This window comes from Erinaceus europaeus, chromosome 15 (assembly GCF_950295315.1).
Source record: "Erinaceus europaeus chromosome 15, mEriEur2.1, whole genome shotgun sequence".
NCBI classification, from domain to species: domain Eukaryota; kingdom Metazoa; phylum Chordata; class Mammalia; order Eulipotyphla; family Erinaceidae; genus Erinaceus; species Erinaceus europaeus.
Window position 1 is genome coordinate 9,485,780 of NC_080176.1, and position 16,200 is coordinate 9,501,979.

Below are 16,200 nucleotides of genomic sequence, written 5' to 3' on the forward strand. Positions count from 1 at the left end.
CTCCCAACACCGCCATCTTTTCAACTCACAATCGAAAGGTCTCGTTCCATTCAGGGTTGAGGGAGCACTTGATGGTTTTGGTTTTCTGTTTGCTCTCACTCTTGGGGTCAGGGATCAGTTTCAGTTTGACGTAAGGATCTGACAGGCCATTGGGGTCCATGGGTACAAGGTTTTTCGCATCTCTTACTAGAAAATAAAAATAAAAAAAGGAAAGAGAAACACAGCGTCAGCATTCAAGGTCCCTAAAACATCTAAGTGTCAACCAGTGACTCTTTCTGTTCTTGGTGTCTTCATTGGAGGTTTTCATTTTATTAACATCAGAGAAAAGACACCTGGAAGGGAGGGAGGGAGGGAGGGAGGAAGGAAGGAAGGAAGGGAGGGAGGGAGGCAGGCAGGCAGGCAAACAGATACCATGTAGGCTCTGTCCGATACTGGTTTAAGATTTAGTCCTGACTTTATGCTGCTCTCTTAGTTCTGCCATAAGCATTATTTTTTTCTTCTCCTCATAAGACCTGGCAGTAAGATTGGCTCCTTCCCTTTCACAGGATGTCCCCAAGGCTGGCCCAGGCCCTAAGATATCTAAATACCTCATTTACCGATGAGCGACACTCACTGAATGCCAGTCACATTGCAGTGAGTGTCCCTCAGGAAGGGCCATCACATCCTGCTTGTTCACCCATCAAATGATTCCCACCTGGGATGTTTCCTCTTGGGGGGGGGCTTACTGTCAATAAGGTTCCCCTTGCAAGTTTGTGGAACCCTGACCAAATAAATAAAAGTCAGGGGAGTGGGAACCCAGTTAAGTGCACATAGTACTAAACACAAGGTCCTGCACAAGGATCAGGGTTCGAGTCTTCCCCAGCTCCCCACCTGCAGGGGGGGACGATTCATAAGTGGTGAAGCAGGTCTGCAGGTATCTCTCTCCCTATCTCCCCACCTTCTCTCAATTTCTCTCTGTCCGATCCAATAAAGTGGAAAATTGGCTGCCAGGAGCAGTGGATTTGTAGTGCAGGAGCCCCAGTGATAACCTTGGAGGCATATGAATGAATGAATGAATGAATGAATGAATGAATGAATGAATACGTGTCACATATTGCATGATTCCACGTATCCAAAACACCCATTTATACGTAACGCTACGGCAGAAGGAAGCAGGCCAGTGGTTGCCGGAAATGTTGGGGGGGGGGGCAGAAGTGACTACTTAGTGGTGGTGGGGTTTCCGCCCCCCTGGGAGTGGTGCAGTCTTCATGGAGACAAGTCATTGATCAGCCCGGTGCAACAAAAATTAAAGATTGACTTCAACTAGGCCAAAAATTCCTGCCTGAGGCATGACACCATCCCTCTCTGAACCCTTCTAGGCTTTTTCTCTTTTCTCCTCCTTCTGTCCATCGGCATCTCCCCTCAGCTGACGGGGTCAACTCCCATGACAAGGAATGGAGTGGAACCAATTCCAGGACCTGTCTGCATCCATCTTCTAAGAGCCTCGGTGATTAAAAGCACCACGCAGCAAGCCATTGACAGTCGCTGCAGGCTATGATCCAAACACCCTGTTCCCCCATCCCTCCCAAAGCTGGCAGTCACAGGGGCATGGAGGAAGCAAGGCATCCCAGACCACACTTGGTCAGACTGGCTTTGATCATTCTTGATAAATGTCTCTCCCCTCTTCCTCTTCCTCTTCCTCTTCTCCTCCTCCTTCTTCTTCCTCCCTCTCTCTCCCCCCTCCCTCCCTCCCTCCCTCCCCAGAAACCCAGGCAGCTCAGATAGTACAGAAGGCTTCAGACAAAGCAGGAGGCACTGCAACCTTCCTGGCAGAAGTCTGTTTAAATAGGCAGGGATCCGGAGGCTGCAGATGTGACGCTGAGCAGTGAGGTCTGGAACTTGCAGCAAAGGGCGTTCGGAGCAAAAGAAGCTTGAAGGTGTCTGGGGCCAGTAACCTAAGATGGTGCTGACCCCACAGAAACGTCCAAAGGGACGCTTGCCAACCACTGTCCTAAGTATTGTTCTTCTCTAACTCTCCTACTTTTCCTTTTTATCTCTCCTCCCTCCCTCCCTTGCTCCTTTCCTTCCCTCCCTATCACAATGAGAATGGACTTATGTAGTGTGGTGACAGCAGATCAGTCATGCAGCTCCAGCACCCTCCAGGAACCCATTGTTCTGGGCTTCAGGGACACCGCCCCACCCCACCCCCCCAGTTCTGCACAGACTTTACAGAGAACCTTGTATCTTTATGGCAAGGCTTCAAACTCCCTGTTCAGACCAGGGTGATCCCCTCAGCCCCAGCTGGGCACTCCCAAAAACAGAACCCAGGATCAGATCAGGGCTGGGGGAAGAGAGATTAAGCACATAAAGACTAGGAAAGCCAGTCTTCTGAAAGCTGACCTGGCCTTGGATTAACCGCAGATGCCATTCTCTTAACCCGCCATGCCTTTTTAAAAAAAGTATTATTCATTACTGGATAGAAACAGATAGAAATTGAAAGGGGAGGGGAAGATAAGAGAAACAGAGAGACACCCACAGCCCTGCTTCACCACTTGTGAAGTTTTCCCCCTACAGGTAGGGACCCAGGGCCTGAACCCAGGTCCTTCTGCACTGTGATGTGTGCGCTTAACCAGGTGCACCACCCCTTGGCCCCCAAGCCACCATGCCCTCTTAAGCTGGAAGGTTCTTCAGCCCTTAGCAGTACTGTCCACTCCTAGACTCGTGTCCTGTTTGTTTAGTTCTAGTCGCAGAGTTTCCGGTGCTATGGATTTTGTCAATCCGGGGTCCATTCAAACTCCCTTCCCAGCCTTCTCCTCCAGCCTCATGGAACGGGCTCTGTTTACAGGCAAGGCTGGGGCCCCGGGCAGCCCACACTCTGCCTCGCCATCCTCTCCAGCACATTTCTGGCCGAATGCCCCTAAATCAGCTGGCTGCCTGTCAGTGCTGGCGATGGTGCAGGCCTCACACATCTAATTATCTGTGTTGAGACGAATTTCCAGCTGAGACCATCACAGTGTCTATCTGGAAGAGATTCTGTCAAGTTCTGGCAGGTGAAACCACGGCCAGGAGCCGGGGCCAGATGGATCGGGGAAGGAAACTCAGAAAGGTTGGACAGACTCAGGTTTGACTCTCAGCCCTCCCATGAGACTTGGCCAGTCATCTTGGTCAAAAGCTTTCTCTGTCCCTTGGTTTCCCAAGCTCAGGGTCTCCAACATGCCAACCACGGACAACTCCAGCTGAAACACACAGGCCAGTTTTCCTGAACAACTTCAGTTCATAGCTGAGTCATGTCCTTTTTTTAAAAAAAAAAATATATATATATTTATTAATGAGAAAGATAGGAGGATAGAGAAAGAACCAGACATCACTCGGGTACATGTGCTGCCAGGGATTGAAACTGGGACTTCATGCTTGAGAATCCAATGCTTTATATACTGCACCACCTCCCGGACCATGAGTCATTTCATTTTTAAGAGAACCCTGTTCTGGGGTTGGGGGAGAATATAACGGTTATATAAAAAGCTTTTCAAAAGTCCCAAGTTCAATCCCTAGCACCACCATAAACCAGAGATCAGCTTTAGTCTAACTCCTTTGCATCTCCTCCTCCTCCTTTCCCCCTCCTCCTCCTCCTCCTCCTCCTCCTTCTTCTTCTCTCTCTCACGCAAACACACACACACACACACACACACACACACATTTTAAAATTATAGTTACATGGAGACCTTAACCATGGAGGACCAGAGTGTATAAGAACACAAAACACACAACAGAGGTTCAACAAATGTCGATTTCCTTTCTCCTTGGAGAGGATTTAGGTCAAATTATATAACCATCCAGATAGATCCGAGGGCCCAAAGAAGTGTCCCGTGCCCCCCACACACACACACACCCTAGTGTGATCTTTAAACAGAGGAATCTGGAGGAGGGAGGAAGAGGATGAACACCGAAAGCCAAAGCTGAGGATCCTGCCCCACCTTACGACTTCCTCCGTCTCTCCATTCAGCCACCTGGAGTTCCTCCCTGGCATGGTGCTGCTTCTGTACTCACTAGATAATCACCTTTTACTCCCCAGCTCTGTTTACAGTAATTAAAAAAATTTTTTTAAATACTTTATTTGTTTACTGGATATAGATAGAAATCTAGAGGGGAGAGGGGGAAACAGAGACACCTGCAACACTGCTTCACCACTCATGCAGCTTCACCCTTGCAGGTGGGGACTGGGGACTTGAACTTGAGTCCTTGAGCATGGTAACGAGTTAAGCCACTGCTTGGGTTTCATAAATTTTTTTAAACGTCATTGCTGGGTCTTCACTACTCTTGGCTGACTTTTTTTTTTTTTTTTTTTGCCTCCACAGTTATCTCTGGGGCTCAGTCAGTACTGCCATTGCTCCTGGTGGCCTTTTTTTTTTTTTTTTTTTTTTTTTGCCTCCACAGTTATCTCTGGGGCTCAGTCAGTACTGCCATTGCTCCTGGTGGCCTTTTTTTTTTTTTTTTTTGATAGGACAGAGAGAAATTGAGAGGGGAAAGGGAAGGGAGATAGAGAGGGAGAGAGAAAGACAGACACCTACAGACCTGCTTCACTGTTTGTGAAGCGACTCCCCTGCAGGTGGGGAGCTGGGGGCTTGAACCCGGATGCTTGTGCAGGTCCTTGTGCTTTTTTTTTTTTTTTTTAAGTAGAGAGAGACTAGAGCACCAGAGCTTCCTCCAGTGTGGTGGATGCTGGGCGGAAGACCCAGGTTCAAAGCTTTTCCAAACCCCCTAGCATTCTCAGCTCTCCCCGCTCTGCCGCTCTGCTGGTGGGAATGGTCCCAGGCTACTTCTAGAAGTCCGTGTACACGGGAGAGCTCTCTAACCCCTTCTGGCCTGGGCTCAAACATCTTCACTTGCATGACTGTGATGCAAACCCTCGGGACACTCCTGGCAGAGCACACACGTTACCATGCATAAGGACCCAGGTTCAAGGCCCTGGTCCCCACCTGCAGGGTGGGGGGGTAAGCTTCACAAGCAGTGAATGAGTGCTATAGTTTCTGTCTCTATCAAATCAATCAATCAAACAAAACCCTCTTTACAAACCTCCATCCACTTGGGACTTATGGCATAGCAAGCGATCGCCCCAGAGGAAAGCCACACAGATATGGGTTGGGTGGCCCTGTTCCTTCCAGGCCACCAGCCCCCAGCTGGACCCTCTGCACTGTCCCCCTTGTCAACCCTAGCAGGTGTCAACAACTTCCAACTCCCAGGCCCACAGAAACAATTTTAGGACCTCATCACTTTTGCTGCCGCTGCTTCTCCTTTTTATAATATAAAGTTTTCTTTTTCCTTTTTTTAAACCATTTCTTATTACCTTTATTTATTTATTGAATAGAGACAGTCAGAAATCAAGAGGGAAAGGGGAAGTAGAGAGGGAAAGACAGGGAGACACACCTGCAGCCTGCTTCAACACTCTTGAAGCTTTCCCCCTGCAGGTGGGGACCAGGGGCTTGAACCTGTGTCCTTGTGCATGGTGACATGTGTGCTCAACCAGGTGCATTACCACCTGGCCCCCACTCTTTCCTTTTTAACTGAAAGATTGATTAATTAATTAATCAATGAGTTAACTGCAACTAGGGTTATCACTGGGCCCAGTGCCTGCACAACTCCACCAGTCCTGGTGGTTATTTTTTTTTAACATGGATGGTCAGAGACAGAGAAATGAAAGACACTACAGCATCACTCCACCACTCAGGAACCTCCTCCCATGCCCCAAAGATGCTCTTTCCCGTGTGCTGACCAGGGGCTCAAAGTCTGGGTCTTTGCTCACTCTAAGTTGTGCACCAGACTAGGTGAGCCACCTCTTAGACCCCATATTATGCTGCGATCCAACCTGGAAGCTCAGGGGTGCAAACCCTCCACTCAAGCACTGCCTCTCCGCCAGCCCAGAAATCTATCATTCTTTTTTTTTCAAAAATATTTATTTATTCCCTTTTGTTGACCTTGTTGTTTTTATTGTTGTAGTTATTATTGTTGTTGTTACTGATGTCGTCGTTGTTGGATAGAAAAGAGAGAAACGGAGAGAGGAGGGGAAGACAGGGGGAGAGAAAGATAGACACCTGCAGACCTGCTTCACCGCTTGTGAAGCGACTCCCTTGCAGGTGGGGAGCTGGGGGCTCGAACTGGGATCCTTACGCCGGTCCTTGCGCTTTGCGCCACCTGCGCTTACCCCGCTGCGCTACCGCCTGACTCCTGAATCTGTCATTCTTAAGGCTCCCACCCAATCCTTCTACCCTCATTTCATCCATTGAACAATGTCACCCATATGCTTTTTGTCATGAATTCCTAGTTCTATTCTCATCAGGAAAAATAAATAAAATAAAATAAAGTGAGCTGAGCAACTTCTGGAGCATGGGGGGGGGGAATTTAATGAGGTTTCCCTTGAAAGTTAACACATCACATTTTGTGGAGGCCAGGAACAATAGTTCTCCAGATTAAAGGGTTCAGTCCACAAGACAGAAGTGTTGGACACTCACTATATGAACAGCATCTTCACATAAATCATCTGTCTCCATATTTCTTAGCAGTTTTGTCTGCCAAAGACTGGCACATTTGGGGGCTGGGTGGTGGTGCACCTGGTTGAGAGTGCATGTTACAATGTGCAAGGACCCAGGTTCAAGCCCCTGTTCCCACCTTCAGGGGGAAGCTTCACAAGTGGTGAAGCAAGGCTACAGGTGTCTCTATCTATCTATCTATCTATCTATCTACCTAACTATCTACCTATCTACCTATCTATCATCTATCTATCTATCTATCATCTATCTATCTACCTATCATCTATCTATTTCCCTCTCTATCTATCCCTTCCCTCTAGATTTCTGGCTGTTTCTATTTCATAAATAAATAATTATAATTTTGGGGAAAAAAAGACTGGCACAGTTTTCAACTATGAAAGTCTTCCTGATATGGTATTCTGGTACATTTCTCCTTTCCCTTCTGGTCATTTCATTTCTGAGGCTCATGACAACATTTTAGCTGTAACTTATTATTTTTTCAAATAATCATTCATGGTTTTTCCCTCCAGTTGCTGGACTGCCTTTTCTTTTTTTAATCACTGTGGGAGTTTCTTTCAACATGCAAAAGGTCTTCATACAGTCCCATTGATTTATTCTTGCTCCGTTTTCCCTTGCCCATGGGGTTGAGTCTCCAAATATATCTCTGATCTTAAGGTTCCCAAAGTGTTTCATCTACGTTTTTACCATGCATTTTTACCATGTCAGAGCTAATGTCGGAATTATTTTTAATCCATTTTAGTTGAGTTTTGTGTCCAATGTTAGGGATGGGATAGTTTCCTGTGACTGCCTGAGGCAGTGCAGCTTCCCAGCAGCATTTGTGGGAGGGGCCCTCTTTTGCCAGCTGAGTGGTTGTTGCTCTCTGTCTTATTTTAAATGTCACTATATATGTGAGTCTATTTCTGGGGGTTCTAGTATCCTCTATCTTTTGTTTTAATTATTTTTTATATTTTTTTATTCCCTTTTGTTGCCCTTGTTGTTTTATTATTGTAATTGATGTCATTCTTGGATAGGACGGAGAGAAATGGAGAGAGGAGGGGAAAACAGAGAGGGGAGAGAAAGAGAGACACCTGCAGACCTGCTTCACCTCTTGTGAAGCGACTCCCCTGAGGTGGGGAGCCAGGGACTCAAACCAGGATCCTTATGCTGGTCCTTGCGCTTTTGTGCCATGTGCGCTTAACCCGCTGTGCTACCGCCCGACTGCCGTCTATTCTATCTTTTACTCAAAAGAGCAAGACAGACCAGAACACCAGTCTGTTCAAGAATGTGTGATGCCAGAATCAAACCTGGGACCTCATATATACAAGTCCTGTGCTTTTATCCTCTGAGTCACCACCCCAGATTAATTTATTTAAAAAAAGAATATATATATATATATGTATATATATGTATATATTTCACACACATGAAAGGCTGATCTTTCACAAGCAGAGTATCTCTATGTAATTTATTATTATTAATAACTATTATTATTGCCTCCAGGATTACCACTCAGGCTGAGTGCCAGCACTACAAATCCACTGCTCCTGGCAGCCTCTTTTTGTTTTGTTTTGTTTTTCCATTTTATTGGATAGGATAGAGAGAAACCGAGAGAGACCAAGAAGGAGAGAGAAGGAGAGAGACCTGCAGACCCGCTTTGCCACTCCTGAATTGACCCCTCTGTAGGTGGAGAGCTGGGGGTTCAAACCTGGCTCCTTGCGCCCCACACTATGTGGGCTTAACCTGGTGTGCCACCGCCCGGTCCCCTGGGATTTATGATTTGTCTGAAACTCCAGTTGGAATGTCAGTGCTTTTCAATTTGCTGTGGTCTTTTCCTGAGGAAATCTACTGTCCATTTGCCCGCAGATAAATACTGCTCGTTCTCTTCATCTTCTTACTTCTTTCCCTGGCATCTGAGAGCACCTGATTACACTGGCTTCCAGATGACTGGATCTATTCTCTGAAGCAGAAATTCTTTTCCTTGTGGTCTCAACATACTTTCTTTCATTATTTTAAATAATTTTCTAGTTCTCTTCCCATGATACTCCTAGCTTCTTTTTATCTTCATATACTGCATTAATCTCCTTCAATTCTCTCTCTCTCTCTCTCTCTCTCTCTCTCTCTCTCTCTCTCTCTCAATATCCCCCCTCCCACCTCCCTTCTCTCTCCCTGTCTCTTAAAGGTGTCTTTCTGTCTCCGGCATTGACTAGATTTTTTTTTTTTAATTCACGTCTAGTAAAAGTGACTTCAGTCTGAACTTAAGTCTTATCAATGGAATGCTGTGATTCTTTATTCCCAGTCTTTATTCCTTTGTCTCCTGGCCCTTTATTTTTTTTGTGTGTGTGTGTTTCCATATAAATCTTAGAATCATTTTGTTCATACCCATAAAAAAAATGTCCTGCTGGGAATATTACTAGAATTTCATTGTCTATAAATCATTCTGTCAGAAGTGGCAGTTTTATGATGCTGAGTCTTCCAACCCACAAGCATGTGTACCTTTCCACTTATTTAGTCATTCCTTGGTTTATTCCCGCATTTTGTAATTCTCCACATGAGCCATGTGGGAGGTGTGTGCATACATAGTTCATTTGGTTCTTCTGGTTATTGCCATAGCATTTTTTTAAATGAGAGTTTCTGGTCACTTGCTGTTACTAGATAGAAATATAATTTATCTTTGTGTGTTAACCTTGTTTCTCACAATACATCTAAATTCACTTGTCAATTCTGGGAGGTTTTTTGTTTGTTTTTTTTGGCAGCAGGGTTATTGCTAGGGCTTGGTGCCTGCACTACTAACCCACTTTTCCTGATGGTTATTTTTTTTCCTTTTTTTTCCTTTCTATTTTAATTTGACAGGACAGAGAAATTGAGAGGAGGGGCAGAGATAGAAAGGGGGAGAGAAAGATAAGACACCTGCAGACCTGCTTCACCGCTCATGAAGCGGATACCCTGCAGGTGGAGTGTGGGGGGCTGAAATCCAGATCCTTGTGCGTGGTGATATGGGCACTTAACCAGGTGTGCCACCATCCAGCCCCTCTGGGCAGTTTTTAAAGTCATTTTTATTGAGGGGCCAGGTGGTGGCACACAATGTTAAGCACACATAGCACGAAGCACAAGGACCCACGCAAGGATCCGGGTTCGAGTCCCTGGATTCCCACTTGCAGGAGGGTCGCTTTACAAGTGGTGAAGCAGGTCTGCAGGTGTCTATCTTTCTCTATCCCTCTCATAGCACAGGCACCAAGCTCCAGCAATAACCCAGGAGGCAAATAAATAAATAAAGTCATTTATTGAGAGGTTAATGGTTTATAGTACAACTGTTGACACACAAGTGTAATTTCTCATCTTACCATGACAGGTGTCTGCAAAAGATACTCTCACCCCGAACTTAAATCCTTTTCTACCATCATGCACCGGGGCCTCAATGCACCCTTCCCCCTTACCCAGAGTCCTTTTAACCCAGTCCAATTTTCCTTTGTGTTTTCCCTTTCTGTTCTTATCTCTTAAATTATGCCTACAAGTAAGAGCACCCCCTTCCTCATCTCAACTTGGATGGAGCTTGAAGGAATCACGGTAAGTGAGATAAAGATGAATACGGGAGGGTTTTTTTTTTCTTTTCATTCTTTCTTCTTCTTCTTCTTCTTCTTTTAAATAGAGACGGAGCAAAATTGAAAGAGAAAGCAGAGAAGGAAGAGAGACACCTGCAGCATTATTTCACTGCTTGTGAAGCTTTCCCCTACAGGTAAGGACCAGGGGCTTGAACTCCTGGACTTTTAGTGCACTGCAATGTGTGCATTCAACCAGGTGCATTACCACCTGGCCCTCCCTGGGAGGTTTTTTATTTTTAATAAACTTTTTCCCCCCTCTGCACCAGGATCTCACACATGCAAGTTTCCTGAGATGACTTTCTTTCTTTCTTTCTTTCTTTCTTTCTTTCCTTCTCCCTTCCTTCCTTTCTTTCTTTCTTTATTTCTTCTTTCTTTTTCCAGAGAAAAAGAAACAGAGGAAAAGACATCACAGCATGGCTCCACCATCCATGGAGTCCCCCCTGGTGACACAGGACCTCCGGGAAGGGGGTCGGGGGTGCACACTACCAGGTGAGCTGTCTCCTGGTCCTTGACAAATTATTGTGATGTTTCTGCACAAATCATCACTTTTCTGTGTATGGTGGCAGTTTTAATTGTTCTTCTTCTTTTTATTTTCCCTTTTGCTGCCCTTGTTGTTTTTATTGTTGTAGTTGTTATTGTCCTTGTTATTATTGCTGTCGTTGGATAAGACAGAGAGAAATGGAGAGAGGAGGGGAAGACAGAGAGGGCTACAGGTGGAGAGCCAAGGGCTCGAACCAGGATCCTTATGCCAGTCCTTTCGTTTTGTGCCACATGTGCTTAACCCACTGCGCTACCACCTGACTCCCTTAATTGTTCTTTTTACACACATGTGCACACCCTTTGCTAGGGTAGGACATTTACTTCCTGTTCCAAGTACACTGAGCAACTCTCATCATAAACCATGATTATGTTTTAAGTGGTTTTTCCATATCAGATGGGATGCTCATATATTTGCGTCTTTAGATGGTACTTTAAAAAATTTTTTAAATCTTTATTAATTTACTGGATGGAGACAGCCAGAAATCAAGAGGAAAGGAGGTGATAGACAGGGAGATAACCTGCAACCCTGCTTCAACACTTGCAAAGCTTTCCCCCTGCAGGTGAGGACCTGGGGCTTGAACTCAGGTCCTTGAGCACTGTAACATGTTCGCTCAACCAGGTGTGTCACCACCCGGCCTCTCTTTAAATGGTTATTATGGTGACTACCACTTAACAAATTTTGATTTCTGAGGCACTCTTGAAATCCCCAGAATAAAGATCACTTAGTGCTAATGTATTGTTATTTCTTCATCTTTCTGAATTTGGCTGGCTAGGATTTTTGTTGAAGGTCTTTGTATTTATGTCATAAAGGTGATTTATCTTTGGAGGCTGAGTGGTGGCACACCTGGTTGAGTGTACATGTTACCATTCATGTACAAGGTCCTGTGTTCGAACCCACAGTCCACACCTGCAGGGGGAGAAGCTTCACAAGTAGTGAAGCAGGGCTTCTGATGTCTCTCTGTCTCTTTCTCCTTCTCTACCATCTCCTCCTCTATTAAATTCTCTGTCCTATTGACTAAATAAATAAACAATTTTTAAAAATTTAAAATAGGTGATTTATCTTTTTTTTTTTTTTTGGTACTGTTTTTATCTAGTTCAGGTACCAGAAGAATCCTAGTCTCATAAAATAAGTTAGGAAGTATTCTATTTTCTAGAAAAATCACTGATATTACTTCAGTTGTTGGATAAGTTCCCACAACATAAATTTCATGCCACATAGTGTTTTATCTCGATTTCACAGATTCTGATACGACATATCTTCATTTCTCCCTCCCACCCCATTAGTCCAAAAATATTTTCTGCTTTTCCTTGAAATCTCTGTGAGCAGTAGACGTTTGCATTCCGTCTTCATTCCTCCCTAGGAGTTCTGAGGCTGTGTTTCAATCTTCAGCCTTACCAGTCCTTGCAGCTGTCCACTGGGCATCCACCTTAATCACTGGATGAAATGTATCAAATTCACCATCACCAACTGGGCTCATTGTGTCCCCTGCTCTCTTGTTGACTTCACCTCTTTCAAAACCATTCTTGGATGCATTGGATTGACCTTCTCGTGGTGCATCCCGTGAGTACCCATTCATTGGGGAAACTGATGATCCTTCCTAGCCGACTGAATCCACATGGATCCCAGTCACTTTCAAAGCCAGCAACAAGCAGCTCCTGACAGCTTTCAAGCTGTTGGTCCTGCTCTTCGAGTCCTCCAACTTATATTGAGGGGCTGTCCTTTGCCAAACGCGTTCTTATTGGTCATTTCCCACATCTACGCTTGACCGGACCTGCCAATATACGCGGATATCTTCGCCCACCCTGTCCAACGCTTGACGTCTCGTCATCCAATCTGGTCCCCTACGACTACACTGAACTTCTCTGTTCCAGACTCTTGGAAACAGAGTTGGCAGTCAGCCGAGGTAAAGAACAAACACCTCATCACAGACCCCTGCAAGCGTCAACCCGGCTTTGACCTAGCACGTTATGATTGGGCCCTCCTCCATCGCTATGGAACAGGCCATGGCCGGTGCGCCACTATGTTCCATCGCTGGGGAGCCAGAGATGACCCGAACTGCCCCTGCGGCTCCAGACAGACTATTACCCACATAGTCAACGACTGCCACCTCTCCAGATTCAAAGGAGGTCTCGAAACTTTACATCAGGCTCAACCTGACGCTGTCGACTGGCTACGGAAGAAGGGCAAACTCTAGAAGAAGAAGAAAAACCATTCTTGGCAGCACTCAACAATCCAGCTGGGCATCCAATTGAGACATCTGGAATGGACATTCTAGGTCTCCTCCCTTTCATAACCTGTGATTTCTTCAGCACTTCTCACTTCATGTCCCCAAGTTCTCTGAATACCCAACACTCCTAATACCTCAGCCACAAGTTAAGCTGCATCACAGGGCAACTGTGAGATTAAGTTGCACTCAAAGGCTATATAAAAGATCCCAGGGAGTCGGGTGGTAGCTCAGCGGGTTAAGCGCACGTGGTGCAAAGCGCAAGGACCGGCAAAAGGATCCCAGTTTGAGCCCCTGACTCCCCACCTGCAGGGGAGTCACTTCACAGGTGGTGAAGCAGGTCTGCAGGTGTCAAAAAAAAAAAAAAAAAAGATCCCAGCACCATCTTTGGTGAGTGATGTGTGATCAGTCAACTGAGGTTGATTACCTATTAATGAGCATTGTCCGGGGAAATCATTTATTCTCTCTTAGTGAAACGAAGACCTTCCTTCCTGGTTTCTTACTTCCAGACTAGCTCCATCTGTCCTTCTGCCTCGCCCCCACACCCAAGAGATCTTTCAGATACTCAAGTCTGAACATAGCTTTTCTAAACCAAACCCTACACAATTTCAGACAGAAAAGTATTAATAACATTCACCAGAAAACTAGGTCAAAGGAGAAAGCCCATCTAATTATCCCTACCCCAGGACAAAAGGCAAGTGACAAAATCCAATCATCCTTCTTCCTTTTAACCCTCCCAGAAAAATAGGAGTAGATGGAGCTTTTCTGGGAATAATAAATATGTCAAAGGTCCTTGTCGTGCTTACTGGTAAAAACCCAGAGGCAGTTCTATTTCCATTATGGCTACAATCAAATTAAGAATGCCTACCATCACTGCTATAATTTCACATGATTCTGGAACCACAGAGCAGTGCGATTACAGACAAGAAGAGTATTAAGAGAGAGGTTTAGATGCTGAGAACGGGGAGACGGAATTAGCAAGTATTGTCTGAACTGCATCTCAAGAGAAATTCCTCAGCAGCCTGGCCTGATTGACACTCTTTTTCTGGTTGACAGGCCTTAGACTCTTTCCCCTTTTGGAATTTCTTGGTCTTTCAGTGGGAATTTGGAAGGAGAAGTCAAATAATATGGGCTCCGTGGAGCACAAATGACTTTTTCTAATTAGGAAAAAAAAAAGTGCTACTCTAAATCAAGAGAAATGCTTCAGAAGAGGCCAGTCATGCGTTAATTATGCTTAACCAACTACTACTAGATGCCCCAGCATGCTCTTTACCAGAACTCTCCAGAAGAACTTTCTGGAATGGTTGAAATGTTTCCAGTCCAGGATAGCAGCCACTGACCACTGAGCACTTAAACAAGTTTTTCTCATTATTAATATCTTTATTTATTTATTAGATAGAGACAACCAGAAATTGAGAAGAAGGGGAAGATAGAGAGGGAGAGAGAGAGAGAGACCCCTACAGTCCTGCTTCACCACTCACGAAGCTTTCCCCCTGCAGGTGGGCACTGGGGGCTTGAACCTGGATCCTTGCACACTGTAACATGTACTCCTAACCAGGTGAGCCACCACCGGGCCCTAAACAAGTTTTTTTTTTAAATGGTGATGCAAAAATTGAGATGCAAAGGCCCAAGAACTCAAATGGTCTGAACAACCTTTAAAATCAGTAAAGGGGGCTGAGAGAGAGCTCGTGCTTTACCAGATAAGCAAGGAGCTAGATTTGAATCCTCACACCACGTGCAGGCACCGGGGGAAACTCCACAGCTGGTAGAGTGGTGCTGTGGTGTCTCTCTTTTCTGAAGGAGTTAACCCTGGAACAGTGGAATCACAAATATGTGATTGGTGGAGAGAGAGAGAGAGAGAGAGATCGGATCCTGGTATATTTGGTTGAGTACATGTCACCAGTACATGAGCAAGGATCCAGGTTCAAGCCTCCACTCCCCACTAGCAAGGAGGAAGTTGTTTTATGAACAGTGAAGTTGTGCTAAGGTCTATTCTCTTTCTCTCTGTCTCTCTATCTCCCTCTTTCTTTCTGCCTCTACCCAATAAATAAATACATAACTTAACATTAAAATTCCCTATAAGAAAAAGAAAGAAAACTAGCCTCAAGGACGCAATCTTAAGACATAACTATATAAAATTTCACTCCTCAAACAGTGTGGCTTTGGCAAAGGCATCGTGACATCGGTGCCTGGAAAAGAAAGTGATGTTCCGACAGTGGATAACGAAGTGGATAACGAAGGGCGGTTTTTCAACACAAAGAGATGCCACAGCCCACCTGCCAGAGTGACAGTGTAGGCTCAGGGTGTGGCCAGCTCACAGAGCCAGAAGGACTGTCGTGAGTCATTAATCACCGCATGTCCCTGCCCAAACCATGTGGCCTTCATGTTCTGGAACTGGGTTCTCCTCGAGACCAGAAGGCAGATGGGCTGGGCACTCTGAGAAGCCACTAAATCCTGTTGAGTGTCGCCGATATTCTCCCGAGCTTTCCTGATCTCTTAGGGACCTGCTGTGCTCAGCGTTCTCATGAGAACCCAGACTCTCTCGAGAACCTAAGAATAGTCTATCTAAAACAGACTCTAGCAATCTAGTCAGAAAGAAAAATGGGTAAGAACACAAGGAAATAATGTATAATATATAAGGCTAATTTATAAATTGATCAGAAACAAGCTCAAAACCACAGGGGTCAATTTTTAGACCACTGGAAGGCAAGACTCACACAAGCCTAATTCTTCCCGACCGTCTCCATGAATTCACCCCAGTTTATGACCCCCCCCCCGAGCTGGGAGTCGGGCGGTAGCACAGCAGGTTAAGTGCTCATGGCACAAAGCTCAAAGACCAGAGTAAGGATCCCAGTTCCCCGGCTCCCCACCTGCAGGGAAGTCGCTTCACAAGTGGTGAAGCAGGTCTGTGGGTATCTATCTTTCTCTCCCCCTCTCTGTCTTCCCCACCTCTCTCCATTTCTCTCTGTCTTATCCAACAATGACAACAAGAAGAATAACTACAATAATAAAACAACAAGGGCAACAAAAGGGAATAAATAAATAAATAAATATTTAAAGAAAAAAAATCCAACAGCTACACTACCTCCTTAAAGGAGGCTCTGTGTTAGCTCCTTCCCTTAGAGTTGTCACAAATACTATCTGCTTCTCTCTCTCTCTCTCTCTCTCTGATAAGACAGAGAGAAACTGAGAGGGGAGGGAGAGATAGAGAGGGAGAGACACACATACAGACAGACAGACAGACACACACACACACACCTGCAGCCCGGCTTCACCCCTCATGAAGCTTTCTCCCTGCAGGTGGAGAGTAAGGACTTGAACCCAGGTTCTTGT

At 45.4% G+C, this 16,200-nt stretch overlaps 1 protein-coding gene across 3 annotated transcripts in view; it reads right to left on the reverse strand.

Annotated features, from left to right (window-relative positions):
• Positions 1 to 16,200, reverse strand: part of PRKCB (protein kinase C beta) — a 250,463-nt gene that overhangs the window by 108,414 nt on the left and 125,849 nt on the right. For all 3 annotated transcript variants that reach the window (XM_060172806.1, XM_060172807.1, XM_060172805.1), the window contains exon 6: positions 30 to 186. In XM_060172806.1, coding sequence (XP_060028789.1) covers positions 30 to 186 — 157 coding nt within the window. The remainder of the gene's footprint in view (positions 1 to 29; positions 187 to 16,200) is intronic.